The 22,511-nt window shown below is 39.2% G+C and overlaps 1 protein-coding gene across 2 annotated transcripts in view; it reads right to left on the bottom strand.

The window, feature by feature from the left end:
- Window positions 1–22,511, bottom strand: part of CRYBG1 (crystallin beta-gamma domain containing 1) — a 229,087-nt gene that overhangs the window by 8,210 nt on the left and 198,366 nt on the right. For both annotated transcript variants that reach the window (XM_040238556.1, XM_040238557.1), the window contains 11 exons: window positions 19,431–19,557; window positions 17,221–17,256; window positions 16,375–16,532; window positions 15,350–15,476; window positions 15,113–15,258; window positions 6,790–6,916; window positions 6,562–6,594; window positions 5,299–5,411; window positions 4,175–4,304; window positions 1,519–1,658; window positions 111–234 (listed from right to left, as the gene is read on the bottom strand). In XM_040238556.1, the coding sequence (XP_040094490.1) occupies window positions 111–234; window positions 1,519–1,658; window positions 4,175–4,304; window positions 5,299–5,411; window positions 6,562–6,594; window positions 6,790–6,916; window positions 15,113–15,258; window positions 15,350–15,476; window positions 16,375–16,532; window positions 17,221–17,256; window positions 19,431–19,557 (1,261 nt within the window). The remainder of the gene's footprint in view (window positions 1–110; window positions 235–1,518; window positions 1,659–4,174; window positions 4,305–5,298; window positions 5,412–6,561; window positions 6,595–6,789; window positions 6,917–15,112; window positions 15,259–15,349; window positions 15,477–16,374; window positions 16,533–17,220; window positions 17,257–19,430; window positions 19,558–22,511) is intronic.

Here is a 22,511-nt window from a genome sequence, read left to right on the forward strand (position 1 = left end):
GGGGTGGGAGAGAAGCCAATTTCAAACTAATTGAAGCTAAAAAGTGAATTATATTTACCAAAAAAATTTCAGAGAAAAGTCTATTCGAAACACTCACAAGAAGAAAATACCTGAACAAAAGGTCGTAGAGAACCTATTTGGTGACAGCCACTGAATTCATACCACTTAGGTACTTCTGCTGGTGACAGTAGGAACTGTCGGCCCCTGTAATTGCCATATTCGTAAGTGACCCATCTGGAAAACAAAAGGAGACGAATGCAGTAAGTGGCAATGAGCTCCAATTATAATTTCAGAATGTTTCGATTTTTAGGCTGAGCTTTTATATAATACTTCAAATATACATTGGAAGATTTTTTTTAAAAAGGAAACTACCTTATTTTCAAAAACAGTTATAGCAACCATTTCTTGACAAAACAAATTCATGGTACATGAGTATTTTTGCCCCAAAATTCCACTCTTAAAGAGAAGTCAGTAGGTTTTTTTTTCCAGTAAGGCAGGCAGTGAGCTAAAGCTAGTCTTTTAACAGGACAGCCCAGTACTTCCTGTGAGCTTTAAATGGTTAATACTTGTAAAGTTCGTATACATAGTAAGTGTTATATAAGGGTTAGATAAAAATAAATAATAAAATTTTGTTTAAAATGAGAATAATCTTCCTCAGTCCAGAAAACTGCTAAAGACCTAAACTGCTCAGGTCTGTTCCACCCAGAAGTGCTGTGATACCCACACATGAAGTACGGGTTCCAGCACAGACCAGCAGGCAAGCAACCTTCCTCTTGGGTTGATGTATTATATCAAGGAAGAATATTCTCTGTTTTTAATCCTGGAACTCTAAAATGTTATCATCTTAGCCATTTTATCATAAAAACAAAATACTAATTTAAACCTGTTGGGGAAGAATGTCACGTACAACTCTACCACCCTAATAACCTGAATTTGTTTTAAATAGCCATAGCCCACTCCAGTGTTTGATGCCTTCAGACTATACCTATTGTTTTGGCAAGTGAACGAAAAATACCTTCTTAAAAACATATTATACTGATAGTCTGTATTCATTTTTTATGTCTTAATTTCAGAATTATTTGAAGCTGAGAAAAATCTTCTCATGTTGACCTTTAATCGTTTAGCATATAGCATCTGTTGGTCACTCCTGGCTGAAGGAAAATCTCAACCCTTACTCTAAAATTAAATGACTTGGTCTTTCAAAGGAGTAAGCAAAATCAGTTTTTTTTTTCCTACTTGCTAAAAAAAATACTCAATAGATTTATTACAGTGTTCACCTAGGAACTTTGAGAAATGTTAAAGTTCTTACCTTAAGTCAACTGAAAATCTGAATGAAGAGATGATGCCACACACATGGCTTTTCCAAATGGGAAAAGTATACTATGAAGGAGCATAAATACTAGCCCTTACAGAAAATAAGGGATTATACATCAATTTGGTTAAGGTGACATAGAAAAGAAATATGATCAAACTTAATTTTTAAAGTCTACTGAATAAACAAATAGGTAACTCACTTACATGCCACCAATCACCTGGACAGAGCGTATGTGCGTGTTGAATCCTAGGGATCGGAGATTAACTATTTCTGTATTAAATTCAATCTTTTTTCCTTTGAAGTCTTCTCTTTCAAAAAGAATAATGGTTGGCTCAGAAAATTCCTATTTAGGAACAAAAATAATGTTTTATTACTCCCCCTTGATGGTAACGAGCTCATGTGAAAATCATCTTGTTTCAAAGACAAAGCACAAGATCTGGCCAGGTTTGATGGCTCGTAAGTTCCCTTTCCCAGAAAGTCTGGGTGTTTATATGCTCAGGAGCTAGAGAGAGGAAAAATGGAGGCCAGAAAGCTTCCCCTTGCAGAGAAAGGCAGGTGAATGTAAAGTGTTCTAAAATGGGGAAAACAGCCCAGGCATAAAGAAATAGCTGAATACACCTGGACTGTCAATTCTAATGGAATTTATTTTCAACTTGGCTGTTCTCTATTGAGATTTGGAGGAGCTACAAAGCCAAGGAGATATAAATAGTGAGAGGTTGGGGGCTATAGTGACCTTTGGGGTTGAGTGGCAACTTGGCCCGATGAAGGAACCTTCCTCTTATATGCATTTTCAAGTGTCTTTTGGTGGTGGTTTTTTACCTGTCAATGAGACAGTGATTCTGTATGCTGCCAAACTTTCCTGTAGGAATAATTGTTAGGAAGAGGGAAAAAACAGGATGGGAGCCCCATGTTCAGACGATCGCTTAAAAAGGACAACAGCACAGAAGTCCACTGATTTTCAGAAAAGTTGGCTGTTGATGCTTGTTTTTCAAATCACAGACCTTTATGACCCTAGACTAAGCTCCAATGATAATAATCCTAAAATCATAAAACGATACATCAAAAATTCTCCAGCTTAAAAGTTTTGTGCCAAGGGTGTGGCATCTTACTGCTTCGTTTATGTGCTGTGCCTTGATGTGTAGAAAGACCAATCAACAGAACAGGTCTGTGCAGAGGTGGTCTCTATGGTCTTGGAATTATAGAAGGTCTTGAAACATAGAAGGAAAACTGTAGTAGTATTACTACTTTGTACTTTCACTGCACTTTTGTCTGAGATGGCATGCCAAAACATACCAAGCACTCTAATTTAGTGACAACCATCTAATGATTTTGATTATGTCACAGTTAAAACATATGTTCTTAATAGGTGTAAAATGTACATTTCCTCATAATCAAAAGTTAAAAGAATATCAGTGCCAAAAATTATGTGAGCATATATGTACTAAGTTCTGGCTGAAGGAAAACATTTGAAAGCTTTACATCTGAAGTGGGTTTGTTTTTATTATTTTTAACAATATCTGTAGGTAGCTCTTAGAACTCCAGGCAGGTTAAATATCCAGTTTTTAGGTTTTTTGTTATTTGTAAGTTAATGAATCTTACCACATCATCCCATATTCCACTGCTACTATTTTCACATCTCAAGAAAGGTCAATATTTTTGTTACATGAAAGGGCAGGAGGGGATGAGAAAAAGCCAACTCACACATATGTTCTTTCTACCTTTAACACTAAAATCACCAATTGCAAGCTTTTTAATCAGCTACCAAATACTAACATGTTTCCCAAACTGTCAGACCCCAGACTTTTAACATCTGAACATTATCTTATAGTTTTGTTTTATTGAATAGTGCTTTATGTCAAAATTAAAGATTTCTGGTCAAAAAGGAGCACTATAATCTGGATTAGCACATATATGATAAACTAGGGGAAGTAATTTGATTACAAATCTCTAAAACAACAGAATAAATAGATTTTAAAACTATAAGGAATTTCTGCAAATCAATAATGACAGAAAACTAAAGAGCTGGGCAAAGGATATAAGTAGGAAAATTCACTGAGCAGAAACCCAAGTGACTAGTAACTAACAATGAGATAATACTGTCTACCCCATTCTTTCAAAGTGACAAAAGTTAGAATGTCAGAATACTCAGTAATCGCAATGATACCGGAAATAGGAACCCACATGCACTGCCGGCCACAATGTAAAGTGGTGGAATTGGGTAGTACTTAGTGAAATTGCATACTCATGCACATGAAATCCAGTAAATCCCCCTTTAATCTATGTTCCCCAAAGACTCCCTCTCAGGGTGATCCATTATGCTGTATGTACATCTGGTTATTGACTACATATTGTATGTAAATATTACATCATGTACACACATTAGACTCTAGATGTACATACAGCATAATGGATGACTCAAACATTTTTAATGTAAGTAGTTATGTTTATAACACAATGAGAACTATAGCATAATACTGCATATAAAATAAAAGCCTTTATACATATTTTTATAAAACATACATTTTATACGAATATCCAAGCTGTACCCCAAACACATTAGAATGGGTGCCTGTAAAGGGAAAGGTATAGACATAGGGGTCAGGTATGAAATGGAAAAACAAGCCAGAGGGCCTTGAACTAGCCCATGAGAGTGCAGCAGGACTGACCCAACACTGCCTGCCCCTCAAGTCTGAGAAAACAGCAAATGAAACCAATTTACATTTTAAAGATCTTCAAAGAGACTATGTAATTATTTTTTTCTGCCTCCAAATTGTCTATGAGGAAGTCTACCTGCTGGTGCCCTTGCTCTGACTCAGCTTTGTATCTCTGTTAGCACTGTATTCACCCTGATGTACTTACAACATCTATAAAACGAAGAGACTTGAAAGTTGCTCCAGGTTGGCATCCCATTGCAGACAGCGAAGGATAGTGGCCTTCCTCCAACACGTACTGATTACCAGAGAAATTTTCTCCATCATATGCAACCCAGCTACAAAGGAAAAACCACACACATGTACAGTGTATAATCTGAGTCTTCCCAGTCTAGAAGTCTGATTTTTAGAGGTAACCTGCCATTCAATAAACACAAAGCTTCTTATGGCTAATGGTGTTCTCTCTTCAAAAATATCTGGATATATTTACTGCATTTCATCTTGTAGCAAATTAATAATCATAACTTTGCATTTGGGAAATAAATTTGTTTTTCTCCATGAAATGATTCATGCTTTCACCTTTCCACCTTCCAGCATTCCTTGCTCCTCTCATGGTGCCACCATTCTACTACAGGCCAAAGTGGTTTCGTCAAGCCCTTGAAGCTTCTCATACACTAATCCTCAGTGTATGATTAAAGGCATTACTAACACTACTATTATTATTATTATTTGACTTAATTCTTCATCACCTTTTGCACAGATTGCTCTAAAGGCTTCCTGATCCCTTCTCCTGGCTTGGACTCCTTGTCTGTCCCGTCTTGTGTATCCTGTGGTGTCCGGCTAAGCTCACATGCTGAGGGAAGTCATCATCTGAGTCTACCCTCCCTGTCCAAAGTCACTTCCCCTTCCCCAAATACAGAGACCACCCAGCTAGTGAGGGCAGTGTGCCCCTCATCAGCACTCCAGTCTAGCCATGCACTTGCCTAACATTCAGAATGCCTACCTTCCTCCTACTCACCTGTAAACAAATCTACCTTGGGATGAGCCTTGGAGATGACCTAGAATCCCTTGACAGATAACAGGAGAGACCTACAGTGCAAAGAACCTGGTCTCAATCCCACTGCACAACGAGGGGATGATGTTGAACTTCTCCTGCCCGCATTGATTGATGCCTGTGTCCTCTGACGTCCGACACCCAGTGCTCTAAAGTATACTTCAGTACTCACTATTTGGTGGTTTTATAGTGCCAAGCACCTACAAGTATATTTATGTGCTGGTATGAATCCTGTTTCCCACACTGATTGTGCTCTTCCAGTCCATTGTTTTGCTTACCTGCCTCCTAAAACTCTACAAGACTTCGTAGAGAATGAATCATCAATTTGACTTATTGTTTCTCCAAAACATTGACTGCAACCTTGAAAGTGTGGTTCCGAAAACAGGTGAATCTTTGAAAAAAGTAAACAGAAACAAGTAAAATCATATTCCTAAATATATTCATTCAGCCTTTGAAATGACCAAACACGGCCTGTTAACTTTTGTTACAGTAAACTGGTGTGAATTTTATAAATCCTTTTCTGTATCTATATTAATGATTAATTAGAAGCATTTTGGCTGCACCGTTCACGACTGTTTAATTCAGAGTAATCAAAGGACAGTCCAACAATAGAGGCAGCTTGCTACAGAACATCCTACCCTGTCCTAACAAGCTGTGAGGCATTTTAAAGCTTTATTGTGGCCAAAAGTAATTGTTGACAGGTCTAACCTTTATAAGAAACTGTATTTTGGAAACATGTAGTGCAGTTTTCCTCCCTCGGTGGAAGTCACCTGCTGACTTGTGAGACTGTGTATGCCAATAAAGGAGGCTACAGTCGCGTTTGTGACTCTGTAATTATGGCTGTCTGAACACTTACATTAAAAAGTCTTAAATAAGGAAATTAACACTTCAGTTGATGTACAGAGTCAGCACTCCAAAGGCTTAAGTGAGAGACCATGTAAAAGAAGCCATATAAAATGTCTAATGCAGACACAGCAAATAGGAAAATATATTTTATTGTTTACCACAATAACTATATGCTATTGTTTGAAATACTAATCCCAGTATAATAATATAAATAATCCACTGTAATGATATAAAATTTAACTTTACATATAAAAACATTTTATAAGAAGTATTTAGATATGGGTCAGTGTTATCAATTAAGCCTTGCGTGATCAGTTGCTCAGTCATGTCTGACTCTTTCTGACCCTATGGACTGTAGCCCATCAGGCTTCTCTGTCCATGGGATTTTCCAGGCAAGAATATTGGAGTGGGGTGCCATTTCCTCCTCCAACAGATCTTCCCAACCCAGGGATCAAACCCAACTCCCTGCATCTCTTGCACTGGCAGGCAGATTCTTTACCACTGAGCCACCTGGGAAGACCCCTGATTAAGCCTTACTGTAAACTTAAATCTAATTTTAAAATATAGTTATGCTTTCAGGCATAAAAATGGGTAAAACTAACAATATGTCCCTAAATGTATTATGTTTTACACATAAATTCAGCTTTTCAATGGAAGGTTTCTAATTATGAAAAATAGAGAATTTGTTAAGTTACCTGATTTCGTCTCCTTGGGCCAGTGAAAGAATCCTAAGAATTTTTAAAGGGAAGAGAAAAGGAAATGAGTAGGGTAGACATCGTGAAAGTTTTTCTCTAGATCATTAACAATTACCATTAAAAACCTCAGGATAGTTTTTATAATAAAATGTTTCATGAACCAGAAGCACACATTAATGGAATCCAAAATTCAGGCAAATGTTCTCATAGAAAAATATAACTCCTTACCAAACATATGGGTTGAACAGAGGAGATCTTACAGTTTTTGCCTCCCCAGTCCTCGAAGCTGGTATAGAAACCTTTATCCAGTATGTACTGTTCTCCTGTGAAGTCAGGATTTTCATAGGCTACCCATCTAAAGAAACAAAAGCACTGACTCATTATAGTTCATAGTCTACATTTGTAATAAATCACACATTTGGGCAAATATGTATCATAGAGCAACTTTCATTTGTTTTACTAATTAGTAATCTTAATTTTTCTTGCTCTCCATCAATCTTTTAGGAGCAGATAATTAGTAGGACAAATCAAAGTGGCAAGAAAAAGAATATCTTTGCATCAACCTTTTGATGTTCTTGCTTACCAAATCCTATTCCCTGAGAAAGCTCCAATGAGATTATTTCTCCATATTTCTGATTCTAAGGAGACAGTTTGGACTTTCAAGAAATAACCTGTAAAAACTCTTCTAATAAACAACTAAGGATTCTTTAATGTTGATAACAAAAAGTTATCTTTCCAGAAAGATATTACAGAAGTTCTGTCTCTTATTACACAGCAAATCACACTGGGGGTGGGCGGGGGAAGCCGACAGAAAAAAAATGCTTTAAATAATCATAAAATAGCTAAGTAATGAAAATTTTGTTTCAATCAGGATTTCCAACATAACACAACTACATAAAAAGCAAAACTGAGCAAACTCTCAGGAATACTAAGAAACAATCTCCTGGAATGTTTTCACATTTTTTATCTTTTAAATGATCCACACTCAGAGAGGAAAGTCAACAAAACCACCTTATTGATGCTGTTTCCTATCCAAAGATAAAGTCTTTGAAGGGAAAAAGAGTTTTTCAATTCTGTTACATTCAAGAGATACTCAATGTTTCCCCCTCAGTTAATTCACTGCCCTGCACTGGTCCTCTCACAGCTTAAAGGAATAATACCTTTATGCCTATAGTACTTCCCAAAAGTACTTTCCAAAACACTTTTTACATCTGTTATCACATTTATTCTACAAAAGAGAACAAACTTGACTCCACATTGAATCTGTTCCTTTAGCTCTAACCTTTGTGCTCTGTTGCCCACGCTTAGCCATGCTGGTGCGGCACCTCCGTAAAGGAATGTTGCTTATACACTGAAATATACATCATAGTTGATTCTCAAGACTCTGACCTTTAAAGGTGTAACACTTCCCCATTCATATAGAGATAAATAGCTCTAGAACAGAAAATTATAATTGTCTTGTGGAGGCTTATAGGAACACTGTGACTGGACCTACATGGATAGCTGCCAACAAAGGGTTGCAGTACCAAGACATTTGCAGCAATCACATTTGCAGCAATCCGCCATGCCTCCTTCCCTTTTAGAGTAAAAGCAGCTTGAATTCTAACTTGGTGATGGTTCTTTGGGACAAAGATGGCCCACCATCTTCTATGTCTGCTGGCTTTCTAAATAAAGTAGCTATTCCTCGCCCTAACACCTTGTCTGTCAATTAACTGGCCTGTTGTGTGGCGAGCAGTGTGAGCTTGGAGTCAGTAACAGGGAGGGACTGTTTTTCACATGTTACAGAAAGGAAAACCTAAAGACAGGAAAAAAAATTATTCTTTAACAGACAGGTCATTTACCATGTGTGCTGGGATACTAGGAACGCAAGGTGAAAAAGACAAGATTCTTTCCCTCAAAAGTTCAGGGATGGGTAAGAAGTATCACATGGAATTATTTGTTGCTGTTTGTTCTGAATGGGATGTGACCTGTCCAAGGTGACACAATCAGTTAGTGGCCAAGGATGAATGAACCCTTGTCCAAGGCTCTTGAGGCTCACCAGGTCTCATTTCTTGACCTGAACTGCCACCTACCCTGTAAAGTATCTTTTCATTTACTATTCTACTTAATACAGCCCATATGCTTCACAATTAGAACAGATTATAACTTATCCAAAGGGCTTGACTTAAAAACTCAAGTACAGTTATTACTTGGAAATAAACAGCCATCAAAGAGAACACTGCAAAAGCCTCAAGTGATAATTAGTTATGACAGCTAACATCTGGACTCACTTCTGGCCATCTGAATGGAGAAAATGCTATAAGCACTAATCACAGTCTATTTCAGAAAATACTGCTCTCCCACTTCAGAAGCTCATTAAGCAATTTAAAAATTCTATTCTCCAATACTGTGAGATGAAGGATTAGGAGGCTGGTTCTAAATATGGTCATGACATTAGCTTTCAGATAACTTTAAAGAGATCCCTTAACCTTTGTACAAGTCTGTATTTTCATTTTTAAGTAAGGGCATTGACCAGGATCCCATTGCTGACAGGGTAAGGCTGTACAGCTCATGGGTGCCTGAGTGTGTGGCCTCTGTTCACACAGCCGTTGGCTTAGTCATTAGAGAAAAAACAGAGGGATCGCAGAACGCTGCAACAGAGGAGGAATTCCCACAGAGCAAGAAAATCTACTTTACAAAAGCCAGGACCTAAAAAGAAATCAAAGAAGTTAAGACATATCACAAAAAAGTTCTCCTGACAAGGCTCTGGGTCCATAGCAAGTTAGAGAAGCACAGAAGGTTAGAAGGTCAAGAGGCTTAGAGTCCTTTTTGCTTGACTGTTTGACTTTAAGGTTTGAAAGGAAAACAGCCAGTGAGGAGGGAAAGATAGAAAACTCAGGAGACAAGTCGAGCAAGCTTTGAAAGACACTTCAGCCAGTGCTTTTGTTGGTGTTTAACAAGTGTGGGTACTGTACTTCCCTATAAAACTAAAATACATTACTTATAGGAAAACACCCAGTCCAGGTTCAATGCACGAGACAGGGTGCTCGGGGCTGGTGCACCGGGATGACCCAGAGGGATGGGATGGGAAGGGAGCGGGGAGGGGGGTTCAGGATGGGGAACACATGTACACCTGTGGCAGATTCATGTCAATGTATGGCAAAACCACTACAATATTGTAAAGTAATTAGCCTCCAATTAAAAAAAATAAATTTATAAAAAAAAACACCCAACACTGAAGTAAACCTTTCTAATTCACTGAAGTTGAAACAGGAAACCCATTTATTAAAATGTCACTTGAACTGACAGTAGTGTTTTCTTTCCAAGATGCAACCCCAGATGAATCACCCATGAATATGGGAGTAAAAAAATCCAAAATTCATTTCTGAGATGCTCTGGTATATCTATCATCTAGAGTCTATTTATAACTTATACCTGAAACTGTTAGGAAGAAAACTCCTTCCTGTCCTTGCTTAAGCATATTCTGCACATGTGAATCAACACTTCTCTGTCTACAAGATTGGAAGGGGTGGAGGGTGGGCAAGTACAAACAGATCTCAGCCTGCTGGGATCACTGCTCAGAATTTAAGGGCAGCAGTGCAAACCTGCCCTTCTGTTGAGTCAAAACAACACTTTTTGAAAAACGTGGACTCCAGAAATATTTCATTTTGCTCTTCGTTTTTAAAAAATTAGCCCAGTTTTCACTAGTTAAGCAAGGGGACAGCATAGAACTAGGAAGTGATGAGCGGGGATGTGTAAAGGCAACTCTTGTGATGTTTCAACAAGGAATGAAATGTAGTTCCTAAAACCTCTTCTGCTGGATTCACGGGTGCCCTTCCCGAAGGCTGTTCTCGGCTTCCGAGTTATGAACACTGAGTTCACCACTCAGGGAATTTATTACGCATGTGCCACTGGCACATCTCAACCTTCCTGTCCTGCAGGGCTCAACTCCCGTGCTGCCTCCTCCAAAGTCTTCCCTCTGTCCAAGCTGGAAATTGACTCCTCTCTGCTGTAGGTCCCCAGAGCACTTAATCTTTGCATCTTTTGTAGCAATAATTATGTTTTATTATAAACACTATAACTTCTTTGAGGATACAATGCTTTGCACATAATAGACCTCAATAAATATTTGTCTAATGATCAACTGAGTGAAATATGAGGAAGCAGCTGGCCTTGGCAAATTGAAGCACTTCTACAACCCAGAATGTAAAACAAGGAAGTGGCTGTGTGTGTGTGTGCATGCACACGCACGCCTCCTTTCAACTTCCCCCCAGTAACAAAACCCAACTGCTACCAACCAGCTGAAAAGAAAAAGCCTAAGCCAGGAAATGTAACTAGAAATGACTAAAAATAGAAACATAAAAGCAACATTTTATAAAGGAAACAGATTTTAAGTAAACAAGGGCTGGGTAAAAAAGAGACTGGCTCCAGGCACAGTAATTTTACCTGTGCTCATAGAATAATCTACATACATGCCCGGTGGGAATCCACCCAGCATCCTTTTGCTTCCTCTGCAAGGGTGTATGACTGGGCTCTGACTAATAGACCCAACACACCTGGGGAGTATCAAAATGCTCAACTGTTTCCCTATACTGAGTTGGTCATTGTATATTCTCCCTCTAAATAGTTTACTTTAAAGGCAGTCAAAAATACTATATAGCCACAGCAATATTTCAGATGACTTCTGAACACCATACCTTTGTCTATGGAAGATTCTAATACATTAGGGTTCCAGAACAGGACCTAGGAGAAGGCATTTCCTGCTAAGAATGGAAGCCCCAGAAGTCACTGTGTCATTCTGCCAAGATGGTGCCAGAAACAACCACCAACACAAGAATTTAATGACATGACTAACGTTAAAAGCATATTACATTGTAGATGCATCTAAAATATCCAGGGCGTCTGTGGGAAGTCTCTTGAAATACAATATAGAGTTGAGGTTAGAGTGATTCATATAGCCTGTTAGTCATGCAATAAGAACCTAATACCAAACACTTTCAACAGAACCAATGTCGATTTCATATGACCATTTAAGAATACTCTCATAACAAATTATAACTTACATCAGCCTGGACCATAAAAATAATCATATAGCTCACTTTAACAGACATCTGTTCCTGCCAATCCAATATCTGCCTCCACTCTATCTGATGTTCCTGGGGAACCCCTCAGCCCAATCATATATAACTTGCCCCTGTTGTACTGACCCTACATCTCAGCTCCAGAGCTGTGCTTGTATCATAGGCATGGCCTTCTCCTTGGCTACAGTAATTGGTTCAGATGCATCCATATGACCTAAGTGTACAGAATCAAAGTCAAACCTGGAACCTCTGTGGGAAAGAGAAGCTTTCCACTGGAAGCAGTCAAGAACAGAAACCAGATGCTGCTGCCACAGGCCCCAGATAGAAAGTACGCTTTGTTCTTGCTGTTTAGTCACTAAGTTGTGTCCAGCTATTTACGACCCCGTGGACTGGAGCCCGCCAGGCTCCTCTGTCCACAGGATTTTCCAGGCAAGAATACTGGAATGGGTTGCCATTTCCTACTCCAGGGGATCTTCCCAAACCAAGGATCAAACCCATATCTCTTGTGTCTCGGCAGGTGGATTCTTTATATTGCTAAGCCACCAGGGTAGAACAAATCTGACTCCATATTTAATCCACTTCTACCTTAGCCTTTGTATTCTCTATTGCTTTTGCTGCAAGTTAATCACTAAAGGGATGCTGCCATAGCTTAAACATAATGGCCAACTTCTGGGAACCCTGCCTCCCACACCCAAGTGTTAACCTAGAATGCTTTTTGTTGAGCTCACAGGAAATATCCTGACCAGGCCCACCTAGCTGCAGGAAAGTAAAAATTAACACATCCCTTGGGGAGTCTGTATTCCACATCCCAGGGAATAATTGCAACAATTTATTGTCCTTTTTACTGCTTCACTTCCCCTTCTATGTTCTATAAAAGAAACTAGCATCCAAACGCCAGCAAGATGGCTCTTTTGGACACAAGTCGAAAAGACTAGTCTCAGTCCGCTGGCTTTCTAAAAAAGTCACTATTTCTTGCCCTAATACCTCATCTCTAGATTTATTGGCCTGTAGTATAGCGAGCAGTATGACCTTGGACTTGGTAACAAAAGGACCTGCCTAAAGTGAAGCCAGCATAGTACAGGCCCAGTCAAGAGATGGAGATCAAGTTCTCATACAGTGTCTAAACCCCTGTACCATCAGGACTTTTCAGTTATGCATGCCAGTATATTACATTTTTATCACTTATGCCATTTTAGTTTGACTTGTAGCCACTTGCATCCCAAGGAGTCTTGACTAGTCATATTTCAATAAAAACTTACTTCAGCATTAGCAAAGCACTCAGTAGCAAATTCCAGGTACACTGAAACAATTATTTTTATGTTAAAATAATAGCCCAGAAATGAACCCACCTTTATGGTTAATTTATAACAGAGGAAGCAATAATATATTAATACAAAGGGGAAAAGATTCTTCAATAAATCATGCTGGGAAAATTCAATAGCTACATGGAAAAGAATAAAATTGGACTACTTTCTCACACCATATAAAAAATAAACCCAAAGTGGATTAAAGACTTACATTTAAGATCTGAAACCATAAAACTCCTAGGGAAACATAGGCAGTATGCTCTTTGACATGTCTTAGCAATATTTTTTTGGATGTCTCCTCAGGCAAGGGAAACAAGAACAAAAATAAACAAAAGGGACTACATCAAACTACCAACTACATCAAAAAAGCTTTTTGTACATCAAAGGGAACCACCAACCAATCGAAAAGGCACCTGCTGAATAGGAGAAGATATTTGCAAACAACATATCTGATAAAGGGTTAATATCCAAAATAACAAAGGACTCCTACAACTCAACACCAAAAATCAAACCATCTGATTAAAATATAGCCAGAGGACCTAAACAGACATTTTTCCCAAAGGACCTACAGACAGCCAGTGGGCACTTGAAAATATATTCAATGTAACTAATCATCAGGAAAATGCAAATCAAATTCACAATGAGATACAGTCTCACACCTGTCAGAATGGCTACCATCAAAAAGGCCACACACAACAAGTGTTGGCGAGGATGCAGAGAAAAGGGAACCCTTGTGCACTGTTGGTAGGAATGTAAACTGGTGCAGTAACTATGGAGAACAACATGGGTTCCTCCAAAAGTTAAAAATGGCACTACACAATGCAGCAATTCCATTTCCGGGTATTCTTCCAAAGAAAACAAAAACACTAAGTCAAAAAGATACAAGGACCCCTATATTCACTGCAGCATTCCATATCCGAGACATAGAAACAACCTACATGTCTAACAGATAGCTGCAGTGTGTATACACACACACACACACACACACAACGGAATAGTAATCCACCATAAAAAGGAATGAAATTCTGCTTTTTGCACAACATGGGAGAACTGAGAGGGTATTATGCTAGGTGAAATAGACAAATACCACATATTTATGTGTGGAATCTAAGAACAAAAGGAACAAACAAAACAGAAAACAGTCATAGATACAGAGAACAGATGGCTGCCAGAGTGGAGGGAGGTGGGAGGATGAGTGAAATAGGTGAGGGAAACTAAGAGGTACAAACTTCCATTTACTAAATAAGTGAGTCATAGGAATGAAACGTACAACATCAGGAATATTATCAGTAATTATGTAGTATTTTGGTATGGTGACAGAAGGTAACTAGACTTTTCATGGTGATCATTTTGAAATGCACAGAAATATTAAAGCACTATGTTGTGCACCATGAACTAACATACTGTTGTACGTCAATTATACTTCAAAAACAACAAACAAATTCATGGAACAAGAGATCAGATTTGTGGTTACAGAGGTGGGAGTTGGGGGAGTTGGATGAAGATGGTCAAAAAGCATAAACTCCCAGTTATAGATAAGCACTGGGGGTATAATGTCGAGTATGATTAATTAATTCTGCTGTCTGCTATATGTGAAAGTTGAGTAAATCCTAAGAGTTCTCCTCTCAAGGAAAACAGTTTTTCTTCTATTTTGTATCTATGAGATGATGTTCACTGAACTTATTTTGGTATCATTTCATGATGAATATGCCATTACATTGCACATCTTAAACTTACAGAGTGCTGTGTATCAACTATATCTTAATATAACTGGAAGAAAAAAATAATAGGAAATACAACAGAGCAGGTGTAGGACCATAAGAAAATCAAACGGGACTTTGTCCCAACTTCAGGTTTCTAATGTTAAATCACTACTATTTGTGTCCGATCCTAAGAAATTCATGAGTTCTTTTCATGAAGAATGACAAGGGAAGTGAATCTGCAGATTTCATAATGCAACTCAAATTCTGCTCCAATATTATATTACATATAAAAGATACTATATGAGAAAGATTTAAAAAAGCAGTTATAAAAATATTGTAGCAGTACTAAATGGCTAATTTAATGTTTCAATTTTGAGATATGTACTTATTGAGTGTCTACTCTGGGTCAAAGACTCCATTACTTTAACACAAATCAAAGTGAAGCTCACTATTAAAATCCCCATTGGGTTATTTCACTTACACTCCACTCAGTACATTAATAGACTGTGTCTTCACTCCGTATCCAGTCTCCTTTAAATTAGCAACAATTCCTAATACATCAATACTGGAACCTTTGGATCCAAAGTTTTTTTCACTGTACATTATCATGTGAGCATTTGAAAAATCCTATTGAGAGAGAAAAATTCAAAATTCAAAGACTAGCCAGTTATTACTCAAAAATGCCCAAGTATTACCCATTAGCTTTTCTGTAACTTACACCTAATATAGGTCGTAAAGACTGCAGTTCTCCACTGTAGCCTCCCCAGTCATTCCAGTCCTTGTATTCTCCTTCTTCAAGCAAATACTGATGACCTGTAAAGCCAGGCTTCTCATAAGCAACCCAACTACAACAGAAAGAACATGAAAGAGTAGAAATTTTCAGAACTGTTAAAATATCAGTGTCACTGACAAATGTAAATAGCTATAAAGCTAGACATGGACCCATGGATTATGACTATTGGAATTCTTCCCTAGCATTTAATAGATTAGTAGAATGGCCTCCCTGGTGGCTCAGATGATAAAGAATCTGCCTGCGATGTAGGAGACCCGGGTTCAATCCCTGGGTCAGGAAGATTCCCCTGGAGAAGGGAATGGCAACCCACTCCAGTATTCTTGCCTGGAGAATTCCATGGACAGAGGAGCCAGGTGGGCCACAGTCCATGGAGTCACAAAGAGTCAGACATGACTGAGCCACTTTCACTTCACTTCACCAAGAAATTAACCTAAGAAGTATATACCAATGTTCCTTAAAGGATTACAGGGAGGTCAGCATGTATGTGTAACATGTTTGTCTAAGTGTGTTTAAGAACTGACTCAAAAGAACTTTAACAAATAAAACTGGATGAACTTTCTTCCAATAATAATTAATATATTGCATATTTTGGGCTATTTATAAGCCATTTTCAAGTGTAGACTTTAAAGAAAATATGTAAGCTCTATAAAGTACAGAATATGATCCTAAAAAGTAGAAAGCAAACTAACAGTTCAATCATTTGGAGCATATTATCAACAAACAAGATTGTAGATTTGATCAATCTAGATGGCCCAATTTATCAGCCTTGCCCAGCTGACTGATCCCAAACCAGCCCATCAAATCCAGGTCACAGCTAGCTGAAGAAAACATGTTTATTCACTCCACCCTGCAATAATTTGGAATGCTATCTTTGGGGGAGAGAGACCATGTTTTTAATGTTATTAAAGGGAATAAAAAGGAATCCTTACAGGTCGCTCCTGTCTACTTACATGCCTCGTAGAACTTTCATAGATCCCACTGATACAAAGGACAAATGTTCATCTCCAGTGGTTTCTTCTGTTTCACCTCCTTCCATGATAAACCTACCCATCTCTGTTTCCAGCTCCATACATTTTCCTTCAAAGAAAGGCTTTTCATAAATAACTACCTATAATAGAAATGAGATATGCCAGTAGGTTGTAAGAAGTTAAATATCTCAATAGCTAAGCACTAAATCAGTCACTTAATATCAGTAAGTCCTGGAACACAAATTTTATAATCACATTTTTAAATTAACTAAATAAAAGTATCTTGTAATATAATTTTAAAAATCAGAATTTTTCTCCTGCTGTGGTATAGCCTAAAGCCAAGGTTCAAAAGACACATGCACAATTGGTTTTTGTTCAATGTCTAGAACTGATATTTAGAATTTTTCTTAGGCCAAACTAAGGAACCAAAGTATTGTTGTTTTAAAAATGAAACACACTGTAGATCAAACTGTGTGTCACAGATATGCAAAGCAGAACTAGCAGAAGGAGAATTTTAGGGTAGGGAGAACTTGTCTTGAAAAGTAAGGTTTTTCCTTTCAGACAAGTAGCAACAGGCCCTGCAGTTAGTAAATACAACTGCAAATTACAGCTTAATACAGCAGTGAGCCTTCTGAGCCATGGCTGCACATACTGTTCGCGCAAACGCGTGCGGTCAGCGTCACCTTCCACCTGAAGGGGATGGCATGTATAAGCTGGGCCACTCCCGCTGACTGCAGTTATGTCTCATGGAAGTAATACATAAAATCACGCAAGTATTATCTTCATGAAGATGGAATGGGAGTAAAATTCTTTAAAAATGTACATTACCTTAGGATCTGTAGGGAATTCAACTTTACGGCCACCCTGAAAAGAAAAATAATATTGTAAGAAAAGTGGCTTGTCGCTGATAAGTTACCATTTGCTATTACCCATGGCAGTCTGTGATAAGCCATGGAACCACACAGAGCAACTACATTCTGGTTTGTTTAACTGATGTGGAGACAGTTCTAAAATTCCAAAAAATGCAGGGAAGATATGAGGAAGAGTCTCACAGAGGCGGTCTACAAGCTGAATCTGCATGGTATCTGTGCTTTTTAACCAAATAGATGTTTGGTTGTTGTTTTTTAAACTCAGTAAACTTCTCCCAAAAAGGCCTATTTCTCACTTCTCTTAAAAAGCAGTCTAAGATTTTACATCTCTAGACTCAAATTCCCCCAGGCAGCAACCCTCACCCTCTGTGTTTATTAACCCTGCACTGGGCTCGCCCTCCAGCAGGGATACCAGCTCCACTTTGCCCGTCTCCACCTCTTCCGGGCTTCAGCTCCCGGGTCAGCCTGTTCATGCCTATTTGCTGCCTGGCCCTGGAGGCATTTGATTTTGCAACCTCTGGCTTACAAAGCTGTTGAAGTTCACTCAAGTTCACAATATGATCTGAAGGGCTCCTGAAATAATTAGGTAAACTCTTAGATAAATTTAAAACATCCCATAGAGGATGGGTCTATGAGGGTTGCTATATGTTTAGAATAAAGAAATTTTAATCCAAAAATCTTACTAAAATCATAGAAGAGGTGTCACACAGAAATATTAAATAAGGTAAGAGTTTAAATCAGCAGTAGGAAAGTCAGAAGGCTTTTTTTTTTAAAGGTTGTTACATATATAAGTGAAAAAGTATAGCCAAAGATCTCGAATACAGCAAATGAACTATAATTATAAAGGAATGTGGCTGATTTTAATCAACAAACCAGGGCTCATACAATCAACTAAGTATCCTTTTCAAAAGGAATCCTTTTCGAATTCTGTGAACTTTACAACTCTGTAGGTCATCATTAAAAACTGCCTTCAAAACTTGAGGCAATTCTTTTACATATTCAGAAAACTTACAAAACTTTACTCTTTGAAAGAGGATTTAATTTTAGGGAAAAAAAAAGCCCAGAATTATTTGCATGAAGACAAGCAGACATTTAGATAATTAAGCCACAACCTGTGGCAGGAGGGATAAAATTAAGATAAAAAATTATCTTCCTAACTTTCTAATTTGTTTCAAACTGACTCAGAAGACAACCACAAAGTGGAATTTCAAGAATATGTCTGTAACAGGAGCCTCACTCATGCTGTACGTGTTTAGTGAACACCTCCTATGACACAGCTCAACATGAGGTCAAAACAGGTGCATCTTGGAGCCTTCCAAGGCTTAGAGTCACGCAGAAGAAACGAACCAGGCAAAATACAGGGGAAGGAAGCACGGGATCCTCCCTAAGGGGAGGGCTTTGGAGGACAACACTCACCTAGACATCTGACTCCAGGGCCCCCAATGCAGTCACCCAGCCTGGCCTCCTGTCATTACAGCAAGCTGGTCCTCAGCAAGCCCTACCCTTTCCCAGCTCTGACCTGGCTCATGCAGTCTAACTCTGACATCGCCATCTAAAATAATCCTGCATGGTTTTTAAGATCCACCTGACTTACTGTGCTGTGGTTTACTTAGTCACTCAGTCGTGTCCAACCCTTTGCAACCCCATGGACTATAGCCCACCAGACTCTTCTGCCCATGGGGATTCTCCAGACAAGAATACTGGAGTAGGTTACCATTCTCTTCACCAGGGGATCTTCCCAACCCAGGGATCGAACCCAGGTCTCCCACATTGCAGGCAGATTCTTTACCATCTTAGTCACCAGGGAAGCCCTGACTTATCGTGATGCTCTCCTAATTATCCCCTTTCTCTCACACCTACAAGCTGGACTTTGTCTGTCCTCCTGATTTAATTCTTCACTTTCTCACATCTGCCCTGGGCTGAGCTGTGCACACACATCAGTGCCTCTGCATGGCCAAGAACACCTATGGGCTTATCCACATTTTTTTTTCCATCTGTAGCAACTATCAAGTTATCCTTTCTACTATTTCTATCTAGCAATAAGTCCCATCCTCTACATATTTATCTTTTAAACTCTGCTTTATTGCTTTAAAGTCACATCCCATGAATTATCAAAGTCAAGCAAAGAATTACTGACTCTAAGAACACATGATCAGATTCCATCTTTACCATTTTCAGTGGCCGCATGGATCCAATGTATGCCTCCTCTGTATCCCAGAAAGATAAGTCAGGGTATTCACCAGGTTCCAGGATAAAAGGGACACCCTGAAATCCAGGCTCTTCATAAATCAGCCATCTAAATAAGTACCAAGGAAGAAACAGACAATTCATCATTTCCATCAGCGGAACACTGCACCCCACAGATGAGAGAGGACCAGAACAGGGGAGGATGTGGGTCTGGATGATGTATGGATGCACTTAGCAGAGCAAAGTTGGGCTCCAGGAGGAAGAAGCCGTTATATGCATCTCTTGAGCTTTTATTTGTTTCCTTGGCTTGGCTAGCTTTGTCCACTGATTTTACTTTCTATTATGAACTGTTTCAAAGTTTAAATGTCTGTAACTTCCAAGTAATAAAAGTAGTTATCTTTTGCACTGTGTATGTATTTAGAGAGGCCCCAGCCAGGGGATTTCACGCTTTAAAAGGTTATATCTCATTTGTAACCAAAAATAGGATGTTCTACCTAATCATCTGTCATAGTATCAAAAATTAGGAACAGCTAACAAATATCTAGAGCTTACAAAGAATTCCATCAGATCCTTAACAACAATGCTACAAGGAAAAGATACAGTCCCCATTTTACAAGTGAAGTTAAATTGCCCAAGGCCACACAGCTACAAGTACTAAATGCAGGGCTGATCCAAGCTGACCCCAAAACCAAGCTCCTAGTCATTCTTGAACAACAGTCTTTCTCATTCCAGAGAGTGCACTGAACATAATTTCTGCTTTCACAGTCGCTCTGGATCATCACTGGGAGCATGACTTAATGCACAGTGATGTCTGTGGGGGCTCTCAAAGTCTAAAGATTGCTTGTTCCCAGGCCCAATGCTTTTTGAGTCCTTGGAATTGATTTTTATGGTTTTTCAGTACCACACCCTTCTATCATGCTTGTCAGCTGTCACTTCTGCTGTGGTCAGGCAACCAGAAGCCTCACCCTCCTCTAATGTGCTAGAAACCAGGAAACCAGAAAACCATACCTCACATGAACTGTCCCTAAAGACTGTGCAGTCTTATCAATTTCTTGGTTCCTTGGAGGGTCCTGGTGAAGTTGCTGTTGCTGGAGAAGTGACTTCTTTATAAGAGAGATGGTAATATACCCTCTTGACAAGCAAATGTGGAATTCTTGGTGATCACTTATACTCACCAATTCTTTATTAGTCTTGCTAAAGCATCTTAGCTGGGCTAACTGTGCCAAGTTCCCCAGAGCACAGGCCACAAGAGGAAGCTGGCTGTAAAGGCAATCTTTTACCTATAAAATGATTCTCCCCTCTTTGCTTTTCTCTTGTTCACAATTTTGGGCCCAAGGGCACATTTTTGGTGATAGTTTCTGTTACAGATTGTCCTGGATAAATCAGTAACTTCTTTAGACTTACTAATTATACAGGGATTTATAGTCAAAATCCTACTGGAGACCTACCAACACACACACACACACACACAATGTTGGGAGGCTGTGTGTGGTGTGTGGGTGGGGGAATCAAAACTAATCTACAGTGTTAAAAGTCAGCATAATGGTTACAGAGACGACTGGGAGGCAGCGGGAAGGCAGGAACAGAAATGCAGACAGAGAACAGACTTGTGGGCCCAGCGGGGGAAGGAGGGGGCAGGACAAATTAAGAGCCTAGCGTGGACACATTCTGTACCATATGTAAAGTAGATAGGTGGGAAATTGCTGTATGACCCAGGGAGCTCAACCCAGTATTCTGCAACAACCTAGAGGAGTAGGATGGGGTGCGGGGCTGAGAGGGAGGTTCAAGAGGGAGGGGACACATGTATACTTCCAGCTGATTCACGCTGTTGTAGGGCAGAGACCAACACATCATTGTAAAGAATTATTCTTTAATTAAAAATATATTAAAAAAAGAGAATGCACTACATCTTTTTTTGGAGCCCAAAGCTCTCAAAAAGCACAACACACACTGATTTCATGCCCTAGCTAAATAACAGCAGTTTATTATAAAGTGTGCTATTCGGCCAATAACAAGCCAAGGGCCTTGAGGTCTGACTCTTCACAAATGAACAGTCTGAATTTTTTATAAACACAGACGATGGCTCATCAACGAGTGATTCTGAGATTCCGACATGGTGCTTACTGAAGTACTCTTTCATTAAGCCTTTTCTTCTATGGTTTGAGTTCTAAGGGTATGTATTCATCTGCTACTGAACATCTCATTTTCCTTGAAGCATATAGCTTAGTCATGTTAACACTTATATAAGGAAGGTAATCTGGGATAAAGAGGGTTTTGTCAAAAAACCTGAACACACAAACTGGCATACCTGAAGATTGCTGTTCTGCGAACAGTAAATGCTGAGGGCCTGCTGGGTAACTCAAATAGACATTTGTGAATGTGGGTGGACTTTGGAATCTGAAAACTCATATACAGAGTGTGATCCTTTTTCCCCTAAATTCTGTTCCAACAAGATACATTATTCACAAGGCCATCAGGAGATAAACTACCTTCAGGCAGTGTTATATCATTTTCTTTTCTCATGTATTCCGCCTTTGCCTATATTATGAATAAACTGTATGTCTATGCTGCTGCTGCTGCTAAGTCGCTTCAGTCGTGTTCGACTGTGCGACCCCATAGACGGCAGCCCACCAGGCTCCCCCATCCCTGGGATTCTCTAGGCAAGAATACTGGAGTGGGTTGCCATTTCCTTCTCCAGTGCATGAAAGTGAAAAGTGAAAGTCAAGTCACTCAGTCGTGTCCGACTCTTAGCGACCCCATGGACTGCAGCCTACCAGGCTCCTCTATCCATGGGATTTTCCAGGCTAGAGTACTGGAGTGGGGTGCCATTGCCTTCTCCATATGTCTATAAAGTATGAGTTTAAAAAAACAATAACAAATGTGGCTTCCCTGGTGTCAGTAGTAAAGAATCTGCCTGCTAATGCAGGAGACACAGGTTCAATCCCTGATCTGAGAAGATCCCATATGGCTGTATAGCAACTAAGCCTGTGAGCCACAACTACTGAGCCTGTGCTCCAGAGCCCAGGAATCACAATTGCTGAGCCACGTGCCCTAGAGTCTGTG

Source organism: Oryx dammah, unplaced genomic scaffold, assembly GCF_014754425.2.
Source record: "Oryx dammah isolate SB20612 unplaced genomic scaffold, SCBI_Odam_1.1 HiC_scaffold_4, whole genome shotgun sequence".
NCBI lineage: Eukaryota > Metazoa > Chordata > Mammalia > Artiodactyla > Bovidae > Oryx > Oryx dammah.